Here is a 24,503-nt window from a genome sequence, read left to right as displayed (position 1 = left end):
AGAGGAGGTTAAGAGGGGCATGAGTGAAGTATTTCTAATTATGAGGGGATGGGTAGATTAGACTGCAGGATTTATTTCCCTTTACCAGAGGTAAATAAAACTGGAGGACTTACATTTAGGGTAAGGGGTAAGAGATTTGAAGGTGATTTTGAAGATGACATTTCTCATCCATAGAATGAACTGCCAGAGAGTGTGGTTGAAATAGAATTTCTCATGGTATTTAAGAGATGTCCAAATGAGCACTCAAATAGGTCAGGCTTTGAAGGCTCAGGCCATGTGCTGGAACCTGGGTTTAATATGGATGTATGGCCACTGGGATCAATAGACAATAGGTGCAGGAGTAGGCCATTCTGCCCTTCGAGCCAGCACCGCCACTCAATGTGATCATGGCTGATCATCCCCAATCAGTACCCCGTTCCTGCCTTCTCCCCATATCCCCTGACTCCACTATCTCTAAGAGCCCTATCTAGCTCTCTCTTGAAAGTATCCAAAGAACCGGCCTCCACTGCCCTCTGACGCAGATAATTCCACAGACTCACAACTCTCTGTGAGAAAAAGAGTTTCCTCGTCTCCGTTCTAAATGGCTGACCCCTTATTAAACTGTGGTCCCTGGTTCTGGACTCCCCCAACATCGAGAACATGATTCCTGCCTCTAACGTGTCCAAACCTTTAATAATCTTATATGTTTCAATAAGATCCCCTCTCAACCTTCTAAATTCGGGAGTATACAAGCCCAGCTGCTCCATTCTCTCAGTCCCGCCATCCTTGTTAACCTTGTCAACCTACGCTGCACTCCCTCAATAGCAAGAATGTCCTTCCTCAAATTAGGGGACCAAAACTGCAGACAATATTGAAGGTGTGGTCCCACTAGGACCCTGTACAACTGCAGAAGGACCTCTTTGCCCCTATACTCAACTCCTCGTGCTATGAAGGCCAACATGCCATTCACTTTCCTGCTGTACCTGCATGCTTACTTTCATTGACTGATGAACAAGGAGCCCCAGATCCCGTTGTACATTCCCTTTTCCCAACTTGACACCATTTAGATAATAATCTGCCTTCCTGTTTTTGCTACGAAAGTGGATAACCTCACATTTATCCACATTAAACTGCATCTGCCCACTCGCCCAACCTGTCCAAGTCACCCTGCATTCTCATAGCATCCCCCTCACAGTTCACACTGCCATCCAGCTTTGTGTCATCTGCAAATTTACTAATGTTACTTTGAATCCCTTCATCTAAATCATTTATGTATATTGTAAATAGCTGCGGTCCCAGCACTGAGCCTTGCGGTACCCCACTAGTCACTGCCTGCCATTCTGAAAGGAACCCGTTAATCTCTACTCTTTGTTTCCTGTCTGCCAACCACTTCTCTATCCATGGCAGCACTCTACCCCCAATACCATGTGCCCTAATTTTGCCCACTAATCTCCTATGTGGGACCTTATCAAATGCTTTCTGAAAATTCAGGTACAGTACATCCACTGGCTCTCCCTTGTCCATTTCCCCAGTTACATCCTCAAGAAATTCCAGCAGATTAGTCAAGCATGATTTCCCCTTCGTAAATCCATGCTGACTCGGACCGAGCAAGTTACTGCTATCCAAATGTGCTGCTATTTCATCTTTTATGATTGACTCCAGCATCTTCCCCACCAACGATGTCAGCCTAACTGGTCTATAACTCCCTGTTTTCTCTCTCTCGCCTTTCTTAAAAAATGGGATAACATTAGCTACCCTCCAATCCACAGGAACTGATCCTGAATCTACAGAACATTGTAAAATGATCACCAATGCATCCACGATTTCTAGAGCTTCTTCCTGCGATGCAGACCATCGGGCCCTGGGGATTTATCAGCCTTCAGTCCCATTAGTCTACCCAACACAATTTCCTGCCTAATGTGGTGTGGACATGGACCAGATGGCCTGATTCCATGCTGATTCTATGGCTATGACCCCTACAAATCACATCATGTTGAATAGCTACTTCCTTTCCCTACTCCATGCCCCCTGTTTTGACAGGTAGCCAGCTCAATAATTTACATTCAACTCCATGAGTCTCAAACTTCACCAGCAATCTCTTTTCAGAGAATCTACCAAGTGCCTTCAGGAATGCATCTGTTTAATAGCTGACTGACATGTGCAAATCTCCAAGCCACAGGATGAATTATCCAATCCCAGGTGAAGAGTGGCACGGTGATGCAGCAGTAGACTTGCTGCCTTACAGCGAATGCAGCGCCGGAGATCCTGACTATGAGTCCTGACTTCGGGCGCTGTCTGTACGGAGTTTGTACGTTCTCCCCGTGACCTGCGTGGGTTTTCTCCGAGATCTTCGGTTTCCTCCCGCACTCCAAAGACGTACAGGTATGTAGGTTAATTGGTTTGGTAAATGTAAAAATTGTCCCTAGTGGGTATACGATAGTGTTATTGTGCGGGGATCGCTGTTCGGCGCGGACCCGGTGGGCCAAAAGGGACTGTTTCCGCACTGTATCTCTAAACTAAACTAAACTAAGAACTTGGAAGAATCTAGTAATGAAATGTGTAATGTTCACTTAATCAAGTTCATTTAAAACAGGAGGGGGAGAACTTCTGGGATCGGGCAAGTTTTACTCTTCACTTATGCTATTTTCTTCATTGACTTTGCTAAGTGTCGATCCTGAATCCAATATCTGTGTGCTTGGGAATTCCAGGATGCATTCTTTCTCCTGTGTACACTGCTGCAAAGTAATGAACCTCCTTTGAAACTACTACCAGACTCATAGCTACGGTGCACAGTGAGCCAGATACAACGAAATTCCATTCAGACTTGCATTTGTTGGTGTATTTTTGAATGACAATAAAGTCTTTGATTGATTGATTGATTGATTGATGGCTAATTTATACATTAACACATTTCCTCCAACATGGTTAATATAATTGAACCTATACATAAATCTCAGAAGAAGTCCTAACACAATTTCTTAATTCTATTTATCAACTCAAAACTATTTGCTTACCTTAAGTACTCTTATCATCAAAATGATTTCCTCCTAAATTATTAAAACAGTTATTCTCCTATCATTTTCTCTATCTTTCCTGTCGACCTAATGACCTGGTCAATTTGATTGCCAGTGTAGACTGTCTTGTGGTCATATAGACACCATGTCATCCAAGTTAAATTTGTGCTTCCAGCTCATTCAGTGTTCTCCTTCTACTCTGTGTGTATGAGTAAAGAATGTTTATTTGGGCCCGAGCTTATCGGCCATTCTGCTTCATTGCTTTACTCAAAGATCTGCTTTTTTCCCCCATTCTCACAGTTCAACAGTTTTATGACAATAGACAATAGGTGCAGGAGTAGGCCATTCGGCCCTTCGAGCCAGCACTGCCATTCAATGTGATCATGGCTGATCAGCCCCAATCAGTACCCCGTTCCTGCCTTCTCCCCATATCCCCATACCGCTATTTTTAAGAGTCCTATCTAGCTCTCTCTTGAAAGCATCCAGAGAACCTGGAAATTCCCACAGACTCACCACTCTCTGTGAGAAAAAGTGTTTCCTCGTCTCCGTTCTAAATGCTTATTCTTAAACTGTGGCCCCTGGTTCTGGATCCCCCCAACATCGGGAACATGTTTCCTGCCGCTAGCATGTCCAAGCCCTTAACAATCTTATATATTTCAATGAGATATCCTCTCATCCTTCTAAACTCCAGAGTGTACAAGTCCAACTGCTCCATTCTCTCAGCATATGACAGTCCCGCCATCCCAGAAATTAGCCTTGTAAACCTACGCTGCACTCCCTCAATAGCAAGAATGTCCTTCCTCAAATTAGGGGACCAAAACTGTACACAATACTCCAGGTGTGGTCTCATTAGGGCTCTGTACAACTGCAGAAGGACTTCTTTGCTCGACATAATCAGGCAGTTGGCAGAGGTTACAGGCTGGGAGATGCTACTGGAGTAGCCCAGGTGAGCAAATGCAGTGATGTTAATGCTGTAAATGTCTTAACTTTAACGTTTACTCTGCCACTTTGCCCAAATACAAATATCCCCCAAATGATCCTCCGTATCTCAATTACTATCACAGACAGAACAATTGCATGCATTATTTGAGACCAATGTCTAACATGCCCTCATTTTTTCAAATAAGTTTCAAACATTGAAGTTCAATTTGATTTTTTAAAGTTTTAAATGTGAAGAATAAATTTGGTAAAGTAATCTTCATCTAAATCTATCTAACGTTTCTCTTACTTGCGCAAATCCTACAAAAAATAGTTGATGGTTGGTCAGTCCAACAGCAGGCAGGATGTTTTCTTCTCCATTCCGTTTCACCCAAGTTTTGTAAGCCTGAAATGTTTACAAAACATGATTAAGGTTGCAGTCAATTTAAGAATGTCAAAATATTAATGGTAAATGGTAAAAATAATCAGTATATTAATGGTTACGTCCGGCTCACCCTCAGGAAAACTATATATACACCAGGCCCTCCTATAATAACTCATAACCAGTTCAATCTCTATTTTCCCTTTTATAAAAGACAGAACAGGAACCACACTGTCTACGCCGAACATGATGCCAAGACCAACTCTCATCTGTCCGCACATAATGAATATCTCACCCTTTCCTGCACGTCCCTCTGACTAAATAAATTCTTCCTCATCTCCTTTCTGAAGGTACTTCCTTTTATTCTGAGGCTATGGCCTCTGGATCTAGACTCTCCCACTAGTGGAAACATCCACTCCACATCCACTCTAACCAAGCCTTTCACCATTTGGTAAGCTTCAATGAGGTCCTTCCTCATTCTTCTAAACTCCAGCGAGTACAGGCCCAGTGCCATCAAACGCTCATCATATGTTAACCCACTCATTCCTGGGAGGATGCTTGTAAACGTTCTCCGGAATCTTCTCAACGGCACATCCTTCCACAGATAGGGGGCCCAAAACTGCTCACAATACTGCAAGTGCGATCTGACCAGTGCCTTATAAGCCCTCAGCATTACATCCCTGATTTTATATTCTAGTCCTCTTGATTTAAATGCTAGCATTGCATTTGCCTTTCTTACTACTGATTCGACTTGCAAATTAATTTTTTGGGCACTCCTAAGTACCTTTGCACCTCCGGTTTCTGATTTCCTTTTCAATTTAGAAAATAGTCTACAGCTTTATTTCTATTATCAAAATGCATGACTCCATACTTTACTACACAGTGCTACACATCTGCTACTTTGCCTACTCCCCCAACCTGTCCAAGTCCTTCTGCAGAGTCCTTGCTTTCTCTACACTACCTGCCCCTCTTTGTATCATCTGCAAACTTGGCCACAAAACCTTCAATTCCTTCATCCAAATGATTGATATACATCGTGACGAGTAGCGGCCCCAGCACCGACCCCTGCGGAACTCCGCTAGTCACTGGCAGCCAACTAGAAAAAAATACTTTATTGCTACTCTTTACCTTCTGCCATCTAGCCAACTTGCTATTCATGCTAGTATCTTCCCTCTGACACTATGGGCTCTCATCTTCTTTAGCAACCTCACGTGCAGCACCTTATCGAATGCCTTTTGAAAATCCAGGTAAACGACATCCACTGATTCTCCTTTGTCCATCCTGCTATTGGCTTCCTCAAAGAATACCAACAGGTCTATTGGTGGTCTGTGACTAGTGAAGTTCTGCAGGTAATTCTGCTAGGAACCCTGTTGTTGTGATATATATAAATGACTTGGATGTAAACATAGATGGGTTGGTTCGTAAGTTTGCTGACACCAAGATTGCTGTGAGGAAGACTGATAAAATATAGAGTGGGATGTAAATAAGCTACACAAACGGGTGGAGAAATGGTAAATGGAGTTTAATCTGAGCAAGTGCGCGGTGTTGCACTTTGGGAGGTCAATTGCAAGAGGAAAATATACAATTAATGGCATGACCCTTAACAGCATTGATGGACAGAGGGATCCAAGTCCATAACTGAAAGTGGCAACACAAGTAGATAGAGTGGTAACAAAGGCATATGGTATACTTGCTTTGATAGATCGGGGCATTAAGTAAGGAATCAGGAAGTCATATTGCAGCTTTTCAGGACTTGGGTTAGACTGCATTTAGAGTGTTGTGTGCAGTTCTGGTCGCCACTTTACAGGAAGGATGTGGAGGCTTTGGAAAGGTACAGAGTAGGTTTACCCAAATGATGCCTGTATTAACATCATGGAGAGGTTGATCAGGCTTGGATTATTTTCTCCGCAAAACCAGAAGTTGAGTGGATACCTGATGGACATGTTATTGGAGCCATAGTAATATAAAATTATTGGAGCCACAGATAGGGTAGACATTCGTGATCTTTTCCCAGTTTTGAAAAATCAAATCCTAGAGGGCATAGCTTTAAGGTGAGAGGGACAAAGTTTAAATGAGCTGTGCGGGGCAGGGTTTTTAACACAGCATGTGGTGAGTGTCTGTAAAACACTGGCAGCAAATACTTTAACGTCATTTAAAAGACATTTGGATAGGCATGAGGATGTGCAGAGAATCGAGGGACTAGGCTTATGTGCCGGTAGATAAGTGATGGTCTTGGCATCATGTTTGGCACCAACTTTGTGGACCGAAGGGCCTGTTCTTGTGCAGTACCATTCTATGTCTGTGTCTCTTCCAAATTGCAGGTGAGCAGATTAAAGGCTATGAATTCATATGAAACTCCACCCATAAATCCTTTCACTGATATCTGGGCAGACATTGCGACCAAAAGATCATAATGACATCACATCGCCTCATCTGCGGCTGCATAGTTGTGAGGAATGTAAAGACACTTTGAAAGCATGTTGGGCAAACTTAATAAGTGATAGTGCTGACCACAGATGTGCATCCACAATACATTATATTTTAATTACTGTTTGGAAGGTATTTCTTTCCTTGTGTGTCTATCCACCATAGACCATAACCAAGCTATTGCATATTTAACTGTTATGCTTTACTTCATTGTTGCAAGAATGTTGTTTTTTCAAGAATATAACCATATAACCATATAACAATTACAGCACGGAAACAGGCCATCTCGGCCCTTCTAGTCCGTGCCGAACACTTATTTTCCCCTAGTCCCATCTACCTGCACTCAGACCATAACCCTCCATTCCTTTCCCGTTCATATACCTATCCAATTTATTTTTAAATGATAAAATCGAACCTGCCTCCACCACCTTCACTGGAAGCTCATTCCACACAGCTGCCACTCTGAGTAAAGAAGTTCCCCCTCATGTTACCCCTAAACTTCTGTCCCTTAATTCTCAAGTCATGTCCCCTTGTTTGAATCTTCCCTACTCTCAGTGCGAAAGGCTTATCCACGTCAACTCTGTCTATCTCTCTCATCATTTTAAAGACCTCTATCAAGTCCCCTCTTAACCTTCTGCGCTCCAAAGAATAAAGCCCTAACTTGTTCAACCTTTCTCTGTAACTTAGTTGCTGAAACCCAGGCAACATTCTAGTAAATCTCCTCTGTACTCTCTCTATTTTGTTGACATCCTTCCTATAATTAGGCGACCAAAATTGTACACCATACTCCAGAATTGGCCTCACCAATGCCTTGTACAATTTTAACATTACATCCCAACTTCTATACTCAATGCTCTGATTTATAAAGGCCAGCACACCAAAAGCTTTCTTTACCACCCTATCTACATGAGATTCCACTTTCAGGGAACTGCGCACAGTTATTCCCAGATCCCTCTGTTCACCTGCATTCTTCAATTCCCTACCATTTACCATGTACGTCCTATTTTGATTTGTCCTGCCAAGATGTAGCACCTCACACTTATCAGCATTAAACTCCATCTGCCATCTTTCAGCCCACTCTTCCAACTGGCATAAATCTCTCTGTAGACTTTGAAAATCGACTTCATTATCCACAACCCCACCTATCTTAGTATCATCTGCATACTTACTAATCCAATTTACCACACCATCATCCAGATCATTGATGTACATGACAAACAACAGTGGACCCAACACAGATCCCTGTGGCACCCCACTAGTCACTGGCCTCCAACCTGACAAACAACCATCCACCATTACTCTCTGGCATCTCCCATTCAGCCACTGTTGAATCCATCTTGCTACTCCACCATTAATACCCAACAATTGAACCTTCTTAACCAACCTTCCATGAGGAACCTTGTCAAAGGCCTTACTGAAGTCCATATATACAACATCCACTGCTTTACCCTCATCAATTTCCCGAGTAACCACTTCAAAAAATTCAAGAAGATTAGTCAAACATGACCTTCCAGGCACAAATCCATGTTGACTGTTCCTAATCAGACCCTGTTTATCCAGATGCTTATATATGTTATCTCTAAGTATCCTTTCCATTAATTTGCCCGCCACTGACATCAAACTAACAGGTCTATAATTGCTAGGTTTACTCTTAGAACCCTTTTTAAACAATGGAACAACATGCGCAGTACGCCAATCCTCCGGCACTATACCCGTTTCTAATGACATTTGAAATATTTCTGTCATAGCCCCTGCTATTTCTACACTAACTTCCCTCAATGTCCTAGGGAATATCCTGTCCGGACCTGGAGACTTATCCACTTTTATATTTCTCAAAAGTGTCAGTACTTCCTCTTCTTTGAATCTCATAGTTTCCATAGCTACTGTACTTGTTTCCCTTACCTCACATAATTCAATATCCTTCTCCTTGGTGAATACCGAAGAAAATAAATTGTTCAATATCTCCCCCATCTCTTTAGGCTCTGCAGATAGCTGTCCACTCTGACTCTCTAATGGACCAATTTTATCCCTCGTTATCCTTTTGCTATTAATATAGCTGTAGAAACCCTTTGGATTTACTTTCACCTTACTTGCCAAAGCAACCTCATATCTTCTTTTAGCTTTTCTAATTTCTTTCTTAAGATTCTTTTTACATTCTTTATACTCCTCAAGCACCTCATTTACTCCATGCTGCCTATAATTATTGTAGATCTCTCTCTTTTTCCAAACCAAGTGTCCAATTTCCCTTGAAAACCATGGCTCTTTCCAATTTTTACTATTTCCTTTCAACCGAACAGGGACATAAAGATTCTGTACTCTTAAAATTTCCCCTTTAAATGTCCTCCATTTCTCTTCCACATCTTTCCCATAAAACAAACTGTCCCAATTTACTCCAATGTACTTCATAATTTTTTTTACAGCGAGTCTTGGCTCACATCTGTCTGATCATTTCGTTCACCCAATGATTTATCTTCTTTCCTAATATATGACTTAAATGCTACTGTATAAAACTCCTTCTGAAGCTGAATTGTACGTAGGTATTGCTGGATAGCGCAGAATGTCTACTGTCTGATACTGCAGTACTATATGAACATAATTTAATTTTATCAAGAACCCAATCAAGCATTTAGTGCAACACACCTCAGGAAATTGTTTCTGCATCCATTGTACATATTGCTCAGATATACTTGAAAGTTACTGGGCAGAGAAATGATATAAAATTGAATGCATTACATGTTTTGATGACACTTGCACAAAATGCTTTGTAATGTAGGATGCAAGGCAAACAGTAATGGACTTGTACAATGAAATAGTCCCTAATTGAAGCCCTTTTCAACATGTTAAACACAGCCAAAATGTGTCTGAGGCATTCATCATGTATGAGTTTATCCCCATTGAAATGGTTTTGTTGATGTTAGAACTATTATATTTGTTCTGCTACATATTCTTGCACCCCTGACCAGACAATATCTTCAGAACAATTATATATCCACCTAGCCCCTGCTCCAACAATCAATAGTCTGTCCAAATGGTCCTTAAGTCCAGCTCAGGCCCTTCTCAGGACCATTGATCATTTTTACCTCCACCCCTTCCCTACATTCCTGACCTACAGCCAACCTTCTCTCCAACAACCTCTACTTTTGATCTGATTCATCTCACATCTCTCAATCTTATATTAACCTCACTTATCAATCCAGTCTCACTCCTCACGTAACCCCCTCTGTCTACACCCTTCTCCTGTCTCTCCCGACAGCACAATCCTTCAAACTCCATCTCACCATACAATTTCTACACAACATTCCAGCATTTCCACATCTCTCATTTAGTTCAATCCTCTTTACCTTAATCCACCATCACAAGCTCCACTGCAACCTGCAACCTAATTTTCCATTGGCAAAGGTTTTTTCAAGAATGAAAGGAGTGTAACATACAGGTTCGGTGGGCAATAAGAACTTTGCTGCCAGTATAGGTCTGGTACAAGTTCACCTCACACCTCCAACTTAATGTATACTCTACCATTCCTAGTCTGCTTTATTTACAAGGTATCAATAAGATATCAAATACTTCACATTATTAAATGCCTATATATTTTTATACTTACATGATATGCAGCTTTGAGGCCTCCACTGTCAGCAATATTTTCACCCAAGGTTTGCTTCCCATTGACATGCTCTCCATTTACAGTGTACTCGTTGTATTGGTTGACCATACATTCAGTTTTGTTCTTAAAAGTTTCAAGTGAAGAGTTTTGCCACCATGGTCGTAAATTGCCATCTTTATCATGTTCCCTGCCTGCACACGATAATGTTACAGAGTAAAATGTAACATAACATTACATAGCCATGATGATGCTGTAGCCCAAACTGTTTGCTCTAAAAAATGCAAATGCATTTGACAAATGAGCTCTTCTGCCCACACACCTACGTACAACATTACATTGAAAGTTAAAGTTGTTTTGTTGATGAAGGATTTCAGCTGCGGGTTCAAACTGTTCTCATTTTACTGAAGAAGGATCAGGAGAGATTTGAAGGAGGTATCCATTCCTATTAACATGTAGTTTAAGGATCAGGAGGCAGAGTTAAAATTTGGAGTATAAATTACTCGGGGAATATGCGGAAAAAACTCTTTCTATGTGAAGGGTGATTATGACCTGAAATTCATTGCCTCCATATGCGAATGGAGTTGAGAATTAATCCATACCTTCAAAAGAGAACTAGATAGGTAATGGAAGAGAGAATATTTGTCTTGAAGAAAGGAGGAATGGACTGCTGAGATTGCACAGACTTGATCGGTTGAATGCCTGCTTCTGTCCCATAACAATTCTATGGGTCTGTCAGAAACTTAATCAACTTGAATTGATAACTCCGTTTTTTTGTCTCCAAGGTTGCTGAGTATTTTCATTATTTTCTGTTTGGTTACATTTATAGCTATGGACAGTGGTCTCACCAAGTACCCAGTGCATTGCACCTTTCACATTTCAAGGGATAAATACAGAATGATTTCTCAAAGAGTGCTGCTGGTTAACCCCACTATGGTAATGAATACTAGATAGATCAACAGCAATTGAAATCCAGCTTGAATGTGGACTGTACAGCCTGAAGACTGCAATGTCCAGGTTCAGGAACAGCTTCTTCCCCACAGTCATCAAGCTATTGAACACAACGAATAAGCTATGAGCTCTGAACTGCAAAAGACTATATTATTATTTGTTATTTGCACTATATTTGTGATTTAGTGAACTTTTTCTTTTTCCCCCCATTATATACAATGTTTACATATTCACATATTGTGTTGTGCTGCAGCAAGTAAGGATTTCATTGTCCCGTCCGGAACATATGACAATAAAACACTCTTGACTCCTCACTTGACTTGACTACAACTAAATGGTAGAAGAGTAATATTTGATTTTATCATGCAAATCATTCATGAGCCTGGCTTGTCCAATACAATGGAGACAGAGAACTGCTCCAAAATTATGACCATTATGGTGATCTTAATATTGAAACAATCCCGCTCCAGTTAAAGAACGCTCTGGTAAGAGTTGCAAGTTTATGTCTGCAAAGTTCAAGTGACAAAATTGCAAAACTGTATATTTGGAGTTTGCTACCATTACTGTACCTTGGTCATCAAAGGCATGTGTTAATTCATGGCCCATCACCACACCAATGCCACCAAAGTTCAGAGACCTACAGTTAAGTGAAAAAGAAACATTAGTAATTCAGTATCTACACAATGAACATTTAATTTAGATGTCATCCCTCAAATGTGTCACGGGAAGTACTTACTTTGGGCTACTTCTGGCATAGAACGGGGCTTGCAAAATACCCGCTGGAAAGACAATCTCATTTTTTGTAGGCACATAATACGCATTAACAGTCGGAGGTGTCATGCTCCACCTAGACACAAACGACAAGTACAAGATTGAGTATTCCATCTGCTCTTTATTATGGTTTATCAGTATACAATTACCACAGACTTTATTTATCATTTCTTTCATTACATCTCTCAGAAGTGACAGAAATGTTCCAAACAGAAGTAAATACTTTGCAGCTAGCATTAATATTTTTATGAGGACTGTATTCGATTAATGAACATTCTGTCAGATAGTTAAGGGGAAAGTATATAGTTGATGGCAAAACCCTTAACAGCGTTGATGTGTCGGGGGATCTTGGGGTGCAAGTCCACAGCTTTCAGTGGCAACATGAAGTGGCAACATAGGTTGATAGAGTGATAAAGAAGGCATATGGATTGCTTGCCTTCATCACAGGGCATTGAGTACAAGAGTCGGGAAGTTATATTGCAGTTTAGGCCACATTTGTGGCAGTGTGTGCAGTTCTAGTCGCCCCGCTACAGGAAGGATATGGAGCTTAGGAGAGGGTGCAGAAGATGTTTACCAGAATGCTGCCAGGGTTAGAAGGTATAGACTATAAAGAGAGGTTGGACAAACTTAAATTGTTTTCGCCGAAGCATCGGAAGCTAAGGGGAGACCTGATAGAAGTATATAAAATTATGAGGGGCATAGATAAGGTAGACAATCAAACCTAGAGGCATACGAAAAACTAGAGGCATGGCTTCAATGTGAGAGGGACACAGTTTAAAGCTGTTAAAGACAGAAATATTTCAAATGTCATTAGAAACGGGAATAGTCCCCGAGGATTGGCGTACTGCACATGTTGTTCCATTGTTTAAAAAGGGTTCTAAGAGTAAACCTAGCAATTATAGGCCTGTTAGTTTGACTTCAATGGTGGGCAAATTAATGGAAAAGATACTTAGAGATAATATATATAAGCATCTGGATAAACAGGGTCTGATTAGGAACAGTCAACATGGATTTGTGCCTGGAAGGTCATGTTTGACTAATCTTCTTGAATTTTTTGAAGAGGTTACTAGGGAAATTGACGAGGGTAAAGCAGTGGATGTTGTCTATATGGACTTTAGTAAGGCCTTTGACAAGGTTCCTCATGGAAGGTTGATTAAGAAGGTTCAACTGTTGGGTATAAATGCAGGAGTAGCAAGATGGATTCAACAGTGGCTGAATGGGAGAAGCCAGAGAGTAATGGTGGATGGTTGTTTGTCGGGTTGGAGGCAGGTGACTAGTGGGGTGCCTCAGGGATCGGTGTTGGGTCCTTTGTTGTTTGTCATGTACATCAATGATCTGGATGAAGGTGTGGTAAATTGGATTAGTAAGTATGCAGATGATACCAAGATAGGGGGTGTTGTGGATAATGAAGAGGATTTCCAAAGTCTACAGAGTGATTTAGGCCATTTGGAAGAATGGGCTGAAAGATGGCAGATGGAGTTTAATGCTGATAAATGTGAGGTGCTACACCTTGGCAGAACAAATCAAAATAGGACGTACTGTATTGAAGAATACAGTTGAACAGAGGGATCTGGGAATAACCGTGCATAGTTCCTTGAAGGTGGAATCTCATATAGATAGGGTGGTAAAGAAAGCTTTTGGTGTGCTGGCCTTTATAAATCAGAGCATTCAGTATAGAAGCTGGGATGTAATGTTAAAATTGTACAAGGCATTGGTGAGAACAAATCTGGAGTATGGTGTACAATTTTGGTCGCCCAATTATAGGAAGGATGTCAACAAAATAGAGAGAGTACAGAGGAGATTTACTAGAATGTTGCCTGGGTTTCAACAACTAAGTTACAGAGAAAGGTTGAATAAGTTAGGGCTTTATTGTCTGGAGCGCAGAAGGTTAAGGGGGGACTTGATAGAGGTCTTTAAAATGATGAGAGGGATAGACAGAGTTGATGTGGATCAGCTTTTCCCTTTGAGAATAGGGAAGATTCAAACAAGAGGACATGACTTCAGAATTAAGGGACAGAAGTTTAGGGGGAACTTCTTTACTCAGAGAGTGGTAGCTGTGTGGAATGAGCTTCCAGTGGAAGTGGTGGAGGCAGGTTCGTTGGTATCATTTTAAAATAAATTGGATAGGCATATGGATGAGAAGGGAATGGAGGGTTATGGTATGAGTGTAGGCAGGTGGGACTAAGGGAAAAAAAGTTGTTCGGCACGGACTTGTAGGGCCGAGATGGCCTGTTTCCGTGCTGTAATTGTTATATGGTTATATGATTATATGGTTAAAGCTGTGCGGGCCCGTTTTGTTTATACAAAAAGCGGTGAGTGCCTGGAATGCGCTGCCAGGGTTGGTGGTGGAGGCAGATATGATTGCAGCATTTAAGAGACTTTTGGATATGTAGGGATATAGATCATGTGCAGCAGAGGAGATTAGTTTAACTAGGTATCATGTTCAACTCAGACTTTGTGGACCAACGTTTCTGTGCTGCACTGTGCCATGTAGATATGTATTGAAGTAGACAACTTTCATTGTATGCAAAAGGATATAAAATTTTTATTTTTAGCTATAAATCTTTTACAATTTCCTCTGATAGAACATTCTAAAAAAGGTGTGTAAGAAAGAACTGCAGATGCTGGTTTAAATCGAAGATTGACACAAAATGCTGGAGTAACTCAGCAGGTGAGGCAGCATTTCTGGAGGGAAAGAATGGGTGACGTTTCGGGTCGAGACCCTTCTTCAGATTGATGTCAGGGCAGTGGGCAGGACAAAGATAGAATGTAGGCGGAGACAGTAAGACTGGTGGGAGAACTGGGAAGGGGGAGGGGATGGAGAAATAAAGCATGGGCTATTTGAAGTTAGAGAAGTCAATGTTCATATCACTGTGGTGTAAACTACCCAAGCAAAATATGAGGTGCTGTTCCTCCAATTTGCGCTGGGTCTCACTCTGACAATGGAGGAGGCCCAGGACAGAAAGGTCAAATTGGGAATGGGAGGGGGAGTTGAAGTGCTGAGCTGCCGGGAGATCAGGTAGGTTAAGACGGACTGAGCGGAGGTGTTCAGTGAGGTTAAATTTAAAAAAAGGTATTGTATAGTGTTCATCCTTCAAATTTTAAGGTCTTAACCAAGTAGCAGGTTCCACATGTAATGCTTTTAATGTCTTTCCATAAAATTGTTTGAATGTTATTGCAAAACATTAAACAAGCAGCATAACTGTAAAAATGGCACAAATTATGTTTTCATTATTTGTACTGAATATACTCTCAAAGTTTCTTGTGCATCCTGAAAAACATGTACGTGAGTAGAAACTGGCTTCCTTGCCCTGGAATAAAAATTGAAAACTTGGATGTAAAGATCAATGGACTCTTAAATAATTTCTCTCCATTAAATTATATCAAAATCGTTGATCGCTGGAGCTGAAACCTTAGCTTGCAGCACAAATCTGTAAAATCTACTCTGCAATTATTGAAAAGCGCAACAGAAACTAACTAATTAAAATTCTTTCATAACTTTTAAAATGTACAATTTCATCAGAACCTTTGTCGGTGGGAAAAAAGATAAGTAATGCAAGGTGAGCAGATATATCAGAGTACATACTGAGTTATACAGAGTACATACAGAGTTATATCAGAGTACATACTGGTCTCGGTTTGGTGTTTTCCGAAGTTGATCGGCCATAATCCTGGCTGAAAAGTTGTAGAAATTCAACATATTTTGAAAGAATGAATCCTCTGATACTTCATACTGAGTAAAAATGGAAACATACAGATTATTGGAAGAGAGTTCAGCAATTTAAAAAAACAATGTGTATTTGGTTTAGTAAGGTATAGTTTAGTATGGTTTAATGGTACAGCATTGGACCAGGTCCTTTGCCAACCATTGATCACCTAGTTCACATTGATCGCATTAGTTCTATGTTATCCCACTTGATCATCCAATCCCTACACACTCGGAGCAATTTAAAGGACAATTAACCTATAAATCTGCATATCTTTGAGATAGAAACATAGAAACATAGAAAATAGGTGCAGGAGGAGGCCATTCGGCCCTGTGAGCCAGCACCGCCATTCATTGTGATCATGGCTGATCGTCCCCTATCAATAACCCATGCCTGCCTTCTCCCCATATCCCTTGACTCCACTAGAGATCTGGAAGGAAACCCACACGGTCACAGGGAGAACATGCAAACTCTACACTGACAGCACCCAAGGTCAGGATCGAACCCGGGTCTCTGGCACTGTGAGGCAGTTACTCTACCACTGTGCCATCCCGAAACAGAGCTAGATTTTTTTTGTTATTTGTGAAATTCCATTGATAATTCTTCAATAATTGACAAGTAATGTGATCCCATAAGAAGCTTCAGGACATCTCAGATATTCTCTGCACCTTCATCCCACTATCCTGAACTTAGGAAAACAATGAACAGTTAGTTCTATTAGAAAAAAAGACACAAAATGCTGAAGCAACTCAGTGGGTCAGGCAGTATATCTGGAGAACATGGATAGTGACGTTTCAGGTCAGAACCCTACTAGATAATTCTAGATAGTTATTTTAGATATTTCTGTGCAACTTTATTGTTGTGGGGCTGGTTTAGGGACTACCGGTTAAAGATGCCTTCCCATTTGTAGAAAAAATACAAGAAGAAAGTCAAGGTTTACATTTGTGTTACACTTACCAGAGAACACCCACCACTGTCCTCACCACCAGTCCAATCATTATAGCTGCATAGGAGTCTTGGTGAAGCATGTTATTTGGATGTAGTTGCCAGATTAGAACCTTATAAAGAATGCTGGGTCTTAAGCATGCACGCTTTTCAACTATTTTCCATGCCTTTAATGTACCTGAAATTCTTAGTTATATCAGATTCACTGCCCCTTTACATTGTTTCATAGAGTCATAGAGTGTGGAAACAGGCCCTTCGGCCAACAAAATCCCAGCTACAGTGGTCCCACTTGCCTGCGCTTGGTCCATATCCCTCCAAACCTGTCCTATCTATGTACCTGTCTAACTGTTTCTTAAATTATGGGATAGTCCCAGCCTCAACTACCTCCCCTGGCAGCTTGTTCCATGCATCCACCACCCTTTGTGTGAAAACGTTACCCCTCGGATTCCTATTAAATCTTTTCCCCTTCACCTTGAACCTATGTCTTCTGGTCCTCGATTCCCCTACTCTGGACAAGAGACTGTGCATCTGCCCGATCTATTCCTCTCATGATTTTGTACACTTTTCAGTATCTTAACTCCTTTGTTTTTTTTAATTTACTCACGCCATCATAGACTTCATCCAATTCTCTGGCATCTAAAATGAAGTGTGGAAAACCAATCATGTCATAAATGGCATCAGCCTAACAGAAAAGGGGAAAAAGTGCAAAATGTGTCAGAAGAGTGACTTATAACATATTATAAAGTAACCATTTAAAACGTGTTAATCGTTGTGCTAAAAGATATTCAGATGAAGCCCTGTTTGATGGAATCCCAACAAAGACAAAGCTGGAGTAACTCAGTGGGTCGGTCAGACAACATCTCTGGAGAAAAGGTTAGGTGAGGTTTCGGGTCGAGACCCTTCTGAAGAAGGGTAACTTGGTTTGAGAATAGCTCTGCTCAAGACCACAAGAAATTGCAGTTATAGATGTAGTCCAGTCCATCACACAGACCAAACTTCCCATCATTGACTCCATTTACACTTCAGCGGCTTCAGAAACGCAGCCAATAATCAAATAAATTACTCCAGCTTCTTCAAAAGGGCCTCGACACAAAACATCACCTTTTCCTTTTCTCCAGTGATGCTGTCTGACCTGCTGAATTACTCCAGCTTTTTGTGTCTATCTTCGGTTTAACCCCAGCATCTGCAGTTCATTCCATGACACCAATGAGCTGAGTAAAGGGCCTGTCCCACTTTCACAACCTAATTCACGACCTCTGCCGAGTTTGCCCTTGACTCATACTCGCAGCATGGTTGTCACGAGGTCGTAGGAGGTCGTAGGTAGGTTGTAGCAGGCCGTGATGTTAATCGTAGGTACTCGTGGCATCAAGTAGGTCGGGGCGTTTTTTCTAGCATGATGAAAAATGTCCACGAGTAAAAAAGGTCGTGAATTAGGTTGTGAAAGTGAGACAGGCCCTTTAGTGTCAATGATATTATCAGCAAAAGTTTAACCACTGCAGCTCTTAAAGATAAGCGGAGTCAGGGGATATGGGGAGAAGGCAGGAATGGGGTACTGATTGCGGATGATCAGCCATGATCACATTGAATGGTGGTGCTGGCTCGAAGGGCCAAATGGCCTACTCCTGTACTTATTGTCTATTGTCTATTATTGTAAAATGCACACATGACCATTTTCTTCTACATAAACAGATGAAGTGCTAAAATACCATTATAATGTGGTTGTACAAACTGCTTCAATGAAGGTCAGGCTGACAGATCTAAAAGCGTGAGTTTCAGCCAGCAGTACTCTGCATTTACCTCCAGTGGGTCATGCACATGCAACCAACCTCATACACAAGAGGATTGTTCATTTCAATATATAAATTACAGCATTATTCATTTGGGTTGTGAGGTTTGATTTTAGCTCACTTGGCTTCTTGGACCTCCAACAGGAAACAAAGTTGAGAAGCATCTACCAAAGGAGGGACCTAAAGCTTGGATTTATACAGCCATTTTCCTGCACTGTAATGGAAAGGTTTTTTTTTGTGCTGAATGATTACTTTATACATTGTCGAGGCATTGGCTACATTTTGGAAATTTTGAGATTCACATTGTATTTTAAGTTCTGATTAACATGGAATTACCACCTCTGACCACCAGAACAGAAATGGTCCCAACAGAGTTTAAGCTGCCGAAGTCAGATACAAAAGGCTGGAGTAACTCAGTGGGTCAGACAGCATCACTGAAGAAAAGGAATAGGTGATGTTTTTGGTCGACATCGAAATGTCATGTAATCCTTTTCTCCAGACGTGCTGTCTGACCAGCTGAATTACTCCAGCTTTTTGTGTCTATCTTTGGTTTAAACCAGCATCTGCAGTTCCTTCCGACACAGAGTATAAGCTACCTTTGATATGTTGGAATACCAGCACCTGAAGTGTTGTATTGTGTGGCAGACATATACTGTATGAGAAGAAGTTCAAATTGAACCTGCTGGACCTGTTTTATGCATGGTGACTATATTACACTAGAAACTTCAAAGACACAGCACATCTAGAGGATTTCATGGCATGGTGTAAACACTGCTATGTACCAAGTGTCTGATAGCTCTTCTTCCAGACAGAATGAATAAACATGGATTTATAAATTGTAATCCGGCACTAATATTACCAACAATCGGTCGTGGACCAACCACATTTATGCAATGGCCAAGAAGGCACAGTAATGTCTCTACTTCCTGAAGAAACTGAGTCAATTTGGCTTGTCTCCAAATCTTACAAACTTCTGCAGGTACAATGTGGAAATCATATTGTCGGGCTGTATCATAGCCAGGTTTGAGAATAGTTCTGCCCAAGACCACAAGAAAATAGAGGGTTGTAGATGTAGTCCAGTCCATTACACACACCTGACTTCCCACCATTGACTCCATTTACACTACAGCTGCCCCAGAAACGCAGCCAATATAATCAAAGACGTGGCTCACACCGGTCAATCCTTCTTCTCCCTGCTCCCGTCTGGCAGAAGGTACAGAAGCTTGAAAGCACACACCACCAGTCTTTTCCCCTCTGCTATCAGGTTTTGTAGTGGACACAAAATGCTGGAGTAACTCAGCGGGGCAGGTAGCATCTCTGGAGAGAAGGAATGGGTGACGTTTTGGGTCGAGACCCTTCTTCAGACTCTTTTCTTCCTACACAGGTTTTGTAGTGGTCCTAACATAAATAGTGAACCATCCAATCCACCTCCACCCAATCGCAGACTTTGGACTTTGTCCATGGAACTGAGGCACTGTGACACTGCTGAGAGCCATGTTCTGCATTCTGTATTTTGCCCTTTGCTCTGTCTATTGTACTTGAGTTTGACTCGATTGCATTTATGTATAGTATTATCTAATCTGATCGTATAGCTGCAAAGCAAAGCCTTTCTCTGTACCTCGATACATGTGACAATAATAGACCTAAACGGTGGCGGAGCAGTAGAGTTACTGCCTTACAGCGAATGCAGCACCAGAGACCTGGGTTCCATCCTGATTATGGGTGCTTGTCCGTACGGAGTTTGTATGTACCCCCGTGACCTGCGTGGGTTTTTTCCGAGATCTTCACTTTCCTCCCACACTCCAAAGATATACAGGTTTGTAGGTTAATTGGCTTGGTGTGTGTGTAAATTGTCCCTAGTGTGTGAAGGATAGTGTTAAATGCGCGGGGATCAGTGGTAGGTGCGGATCCGGTGGGCTGTAGGGCCTGTTTCTGCACTGTATCTCTAAACTAAACAAATCATGATTTTTATATGTTTGCCTTTGTTTGCTTCACTTAAATAAAATTAAAAAGTAGTGCTCTATTTTCACACGCTGGAGCTGACACAAAACTAAATGTTTCCTTTTTCTTTTAATCTTGCAGCTATGATAGATGTCATTGTCTTTGCTAGCTGAGAAATGAGGCAGAAGGTGCAGACTGCTAAACACTGCAAGATGCCCCTTTTCATGTTACTTGAACACATCAGCACATTTCACGTTGTTAGAGCAAAATAGATCATTAAATGAAGTATTGCAGAAAAAAACTCAAATATTAATAAAGGAATAAAAGGAATCTTATAATTCGATATATAAAATTAAGATAGTTTGCCTCGAAAATTACTTAGATATTTTCAAAAAAGATGTAATTATGGATGCTTCCCAATTGGTCTCAATCTCCTCCTGTCCAGGTATGCTTATTTAGTCATAGAGAGTCATAGCGTGATAGTGTGGAAATAGGCCCTTCGGCCCAACTTGCCCACACCGGCCAACATGTCCCAGCTACACTAGTCCCACCTGCCTGCACTTGGTCCATATCCCTCCAAACCTGTCCTTTCCATGTACCTGTCTAACTGTTTCTTAAACATGGGGATAATCCCAGCCTCAACTACCTCCTCTGGCAGCTTGTTCGATACACCCACCACCCTTTGTGTGAAAAAGTTACCCCTTAGATTCCTATTAAATCTTTTTCCCTTCACCTTGAACCTAACCTCTGGTCCTCGATTCCCCTACTCTGGGCAAGAGACTCTGAGCATCTACCCGATCTATTCCTCCCATGATTTTATACACCTCAATAAGATCACCCCTCACCCTCCTGTGCTCCAAGGAATAGAGACCCAGCCTACTCAAACTCTCCCTGTGGTTCAGACCCTCTAGTCCTGGCAACATCCTCGTAAATCTTCTCTGAACCCTTTCATGCTTGACAATAGCTTTCCTATAACATGGTGCCCAGAACTGAACACAATACTCTAAATGAGGTCTCACCAACGTCTTATACAACTGTCGTAGTCTCATCAACGTCTTGTACAATTTGTTGAGCTGTGCTAGCAGCAACCTTTTCAAGTAAGTGAGAACGCTAGGCTAATTGACAGCTAGGTTCTGCTCAAGTAGTCCTCAAACATTACTGTCAAAAATTAAATAAGAGTGCAATTCCTTCCCAGGGAAGGCAACTGACTTTTAGGTTGCCGAGCAAAGTAGAGTTTCGCCACAAGTGCACCAACTGAAACATAAATAAACAAATGGACTAAAATAAGAAATAAGACATCCTGTTCAAAAAGCAGCACTTCCTCTCACGGTAAAGAACTTGCTAGTGCAGTTTTTTAATTAAAATGAAACATTCATACAAATAAATGTTCTATTAAAAAACTGAGCTCTTCTCTAAATATATTTGCAGAAATTGTTATTTATGTTCTCATCATGTGTGGTCCTTGCAACTGTAGATTTTCGTGGTAAGTGCACCAATAATTCAGACTGCTGCTTAGTGTTTCACTTGAAGGGGCATTATGAGGTCCAGAGTTTGTAAACATGCACAGCCATAGGCTATAGGTGTCACCCTACAGCAATTCTTCAAAGCTGGATGATGAGGAAATTGACAAATACCCTTGATGAACTAGTTGGCAGGATAGCTATCTAAAGGGCCGGTCCCACTGTACGAGGTAATTCAAGAGCTCTCCCGAATTTAAAAAAAATCAAACTCGTGGTAAGTACGTAGAATGTACGTAGCGGGTACGTCGGAGCTCGGGACGTCTCTTAGCGGCTCGTAACGCTAACGGCAGGTACTCGGGAAACGCGGTAAGCTCGTCAAGATTTTTGAACATGTTGAAAAATGTCCACGAGGGCCCCGAGTACCTATGAGCGGCTATTACCGTAATTCTCCGAGTTCAAATCAGGGGAAACTCAGGAGAACTCTTGAATTACCTCGTACAGGCCCATAAGGCAGCAAAGGATACTGCCATCAACAAACCACAGTCAGTGTGCTTCTCGTGTTTAAAAATGGCAGGAAGGATAAAGGCACCATCCAAACGTTCACACTCCTTCACTGATACTAAGGGTGCTTAGCACATTGTCACATGTAATATAGACAGTTTAAGTTAGCCATCCCCCTCCCATTCCCATACTGACCTTCCTGTCTTGGGCCTCCTCCATTGTCAGAGTGAGGCCAAATGCTAATTGGAGGAACAGCACTTCAACCCAAGGCAGCTTACAACCCAAGGGTATGAATATTCCTGTTCTCACTGAGTAAACAGTGAACACATTGTCTATTTCCTTTATCATCATTACTTTATTGCGTATCTTTAATTCACCTGACACCTGAACAGCACCTCATATGTTGCTTGGCAGCTTACAATCCAGCGGTTTGAATATTGACTTCTCTAACTTCAAGTAACCCTTACTTGTCCTCTCTCTCCATCCTCCCCTCCCCCCTCTCTAGTTCTCCTATTAGTTTCACTGTCCTTTGGATTAATTTTACTATTTGTATACTCATGTCTGCTTTGATCTGTCCTTTTCACACCTTACATACTCTTTGTACCCTTCCATATCTCTAGTTTACTTCTCGCCTGACTCTCAGTCTGAAGAAGGGTCTCGACCTGAAACGTCCCCAGTCCTTCTCTCCAATGATGCTGCCTGACCAGCTGAGTTACTCCAGCATTTAGTGTCTAATATCAATTTTATTGCCAGCTTTTCCCTTGCAAACTGGATAAATTTGCCAGATCACTGGAGATGTGCCAATTACAACCACATACTCTGGCACACAGTTTTGCCCTTGGCTGATTAAAAAAACAGACAGATAAACTTTGAGAGCAATTGTCATCTTCATTTTGTATGTAGAGTTGAATGAATCAGAGCTTCCGCCATTGCCTACATGGTGTTGCCTGCCCACTAATATTTCTACAGGATTATTGGAGCCTATACACCCCTCAGTGCAAGGGAGGGGGGCAGTGATTTCATTTTGAAAACAGTGTAGCTACAATATTCTGCCACCCCTTTCTCCTGGCGCTTCACTTCCAGTGACAATTAAGGGAATACCACTGTGCCACACACACGGTAGCATCATTGGGGGACGACAGATGGCACAATGGGCTAAGTGTTCGGCTGGCAACCGGAAGGTAGCCGGTTCGAATCCCGCTTGGAGTGCATACTGTCGTTGTGTCCTTGGGCAAGACACTTCACCCACCTTTGCCTGTGTGTGAATGTGTGTGAGTGATTGGTGGTGGTCGGAGGGGCCGTAGGCGCAGATTGGCAGCCACGCTTGTCAGTCTGCCCCAGGGCAGCTGTGGCTACAGAAGTAGCTTACCACCACCGAGTGTGACTGAGGAGTGAATGAATAATGCGATGTAAAGCGCCTTGAGTATTAGAAAGGCGCTATATAAATCCCATCCATTATTATTATTATTATCATAGAGCAGAGAAATAGGCCCTTCGGCCCAACTTGCCCATGCCGATCAAGAAGATCCATCTATACTAGTCCCACCTTCTCGTGTTAGGCCCAAATCCCTCTAAACACTCCCTATCCATATATCTTTTAAATGTTACTATAATACCTGCCACAACTACCTCTTCTGGCAGCTCGTTCCATGTACCCACCACCCTCTGTGTGAAAAAGTTGCCCCTCAAGATCCTACTAAAGGTCCTGTCCCACTTACATGATTTTATCGGCGGCTGCCGGCACCCGTCATAGTCGCAGCAGGTCGCCGAAAATGTTCAACATGTTGAAAATCCAGCGGCGACCAGAAAAAGGTACGGCCCTTTGGGTGACTACTCACGACCATATAGACGTCACCCCGTGACACGTTGCATGGCTGGTCGTGGTGATGCCTGTTTGGTCGTGAGTAGTCGCCCAAAGAGCCGTACCTTTTTCTGGTCGCCGCTGGATTTTGAACATGTTGAAAATTTTCAGCAACCTACGGCGACTATGACGGGTGCCGGCAGTCGCCGATAAAATTGCGTAAGTGGGACAGGCCCTTAAAGCCTTCTCCTCGCACCTTAAACCTGTGTGCTATGTTTCTTGATTCCCCTACTCTGGGTAAAATACTTTGTGTATCTTCCC

The 24,503-nt window shown here is 41.9% G+C and overlaps 1 protein-coding gene across 3 annotated transcripts in view; it reads right to left on the bottom strand.

The window, feature by feature from the left end:
- ece2 (endothelin converting enzyme 2) overlaps positions 1 to 24,503 on the bottom strand; it is a 199,050-nt gene that overhangs the window by 4,603 nt on the left and 169,944 nt on the right. For 2 of the 3 annotated variants that reach the window (XM_033032198.1, XM_033032197.1), the window contains exons 13-18: positions 17,297 to 17,374; positions 15,670 to 15,773; positions 12,006 to 12,116; positions 11,839 to 11,906; positions 10,322 to 10,512; positions 4,222 to 4,317 (exon numbers count right to left, since the gene is read on the bottom strand). In XM_033032198.1, coding sequence (XP_032888089.1) covers positions 4,222 to 4,317; positions 10,322 to 10,512; positions 11,839 to 11,906; positions 12,006 to 12,116; positions 15,670 to 15,773; positions 17,297 to 17,374 — 648 coding nt within the window. Of the gene's footprint in view, positions 1 to 2,515; positions 2,715 to 4,221; positions 4,318 to 10,321; positions 10,513 to 11,838; positions 11,907 to 12,005; positions 12,117 to 15,669; positions 15,774 to 17,296; positions 17,375 to 24,503 lie in introns of those variants that run through there. The other variant, XM_033032199.1, reaches the window with a different exon arrangement.

This window comes from Amblyraja radiata, chromosome 13 (genome assembly GCF_010909765.2).
Source record: "Amblyraja radiata isolate CabotCenter1 chromosome 13, sAmbRad1.1.pri, whole genome shotgun sequence".
NCBI lineage: Eukaryota > Metazoa > Chordata > Chondrichthyes > Rajiformes > Rajidae > Amblyraja > Amblyraja radiata.
The sequence above is the reverse complement of the archived record's forward strand: the minus strand, read 5'-3'. Positions and strand labels throughout refer to the sequence as shown.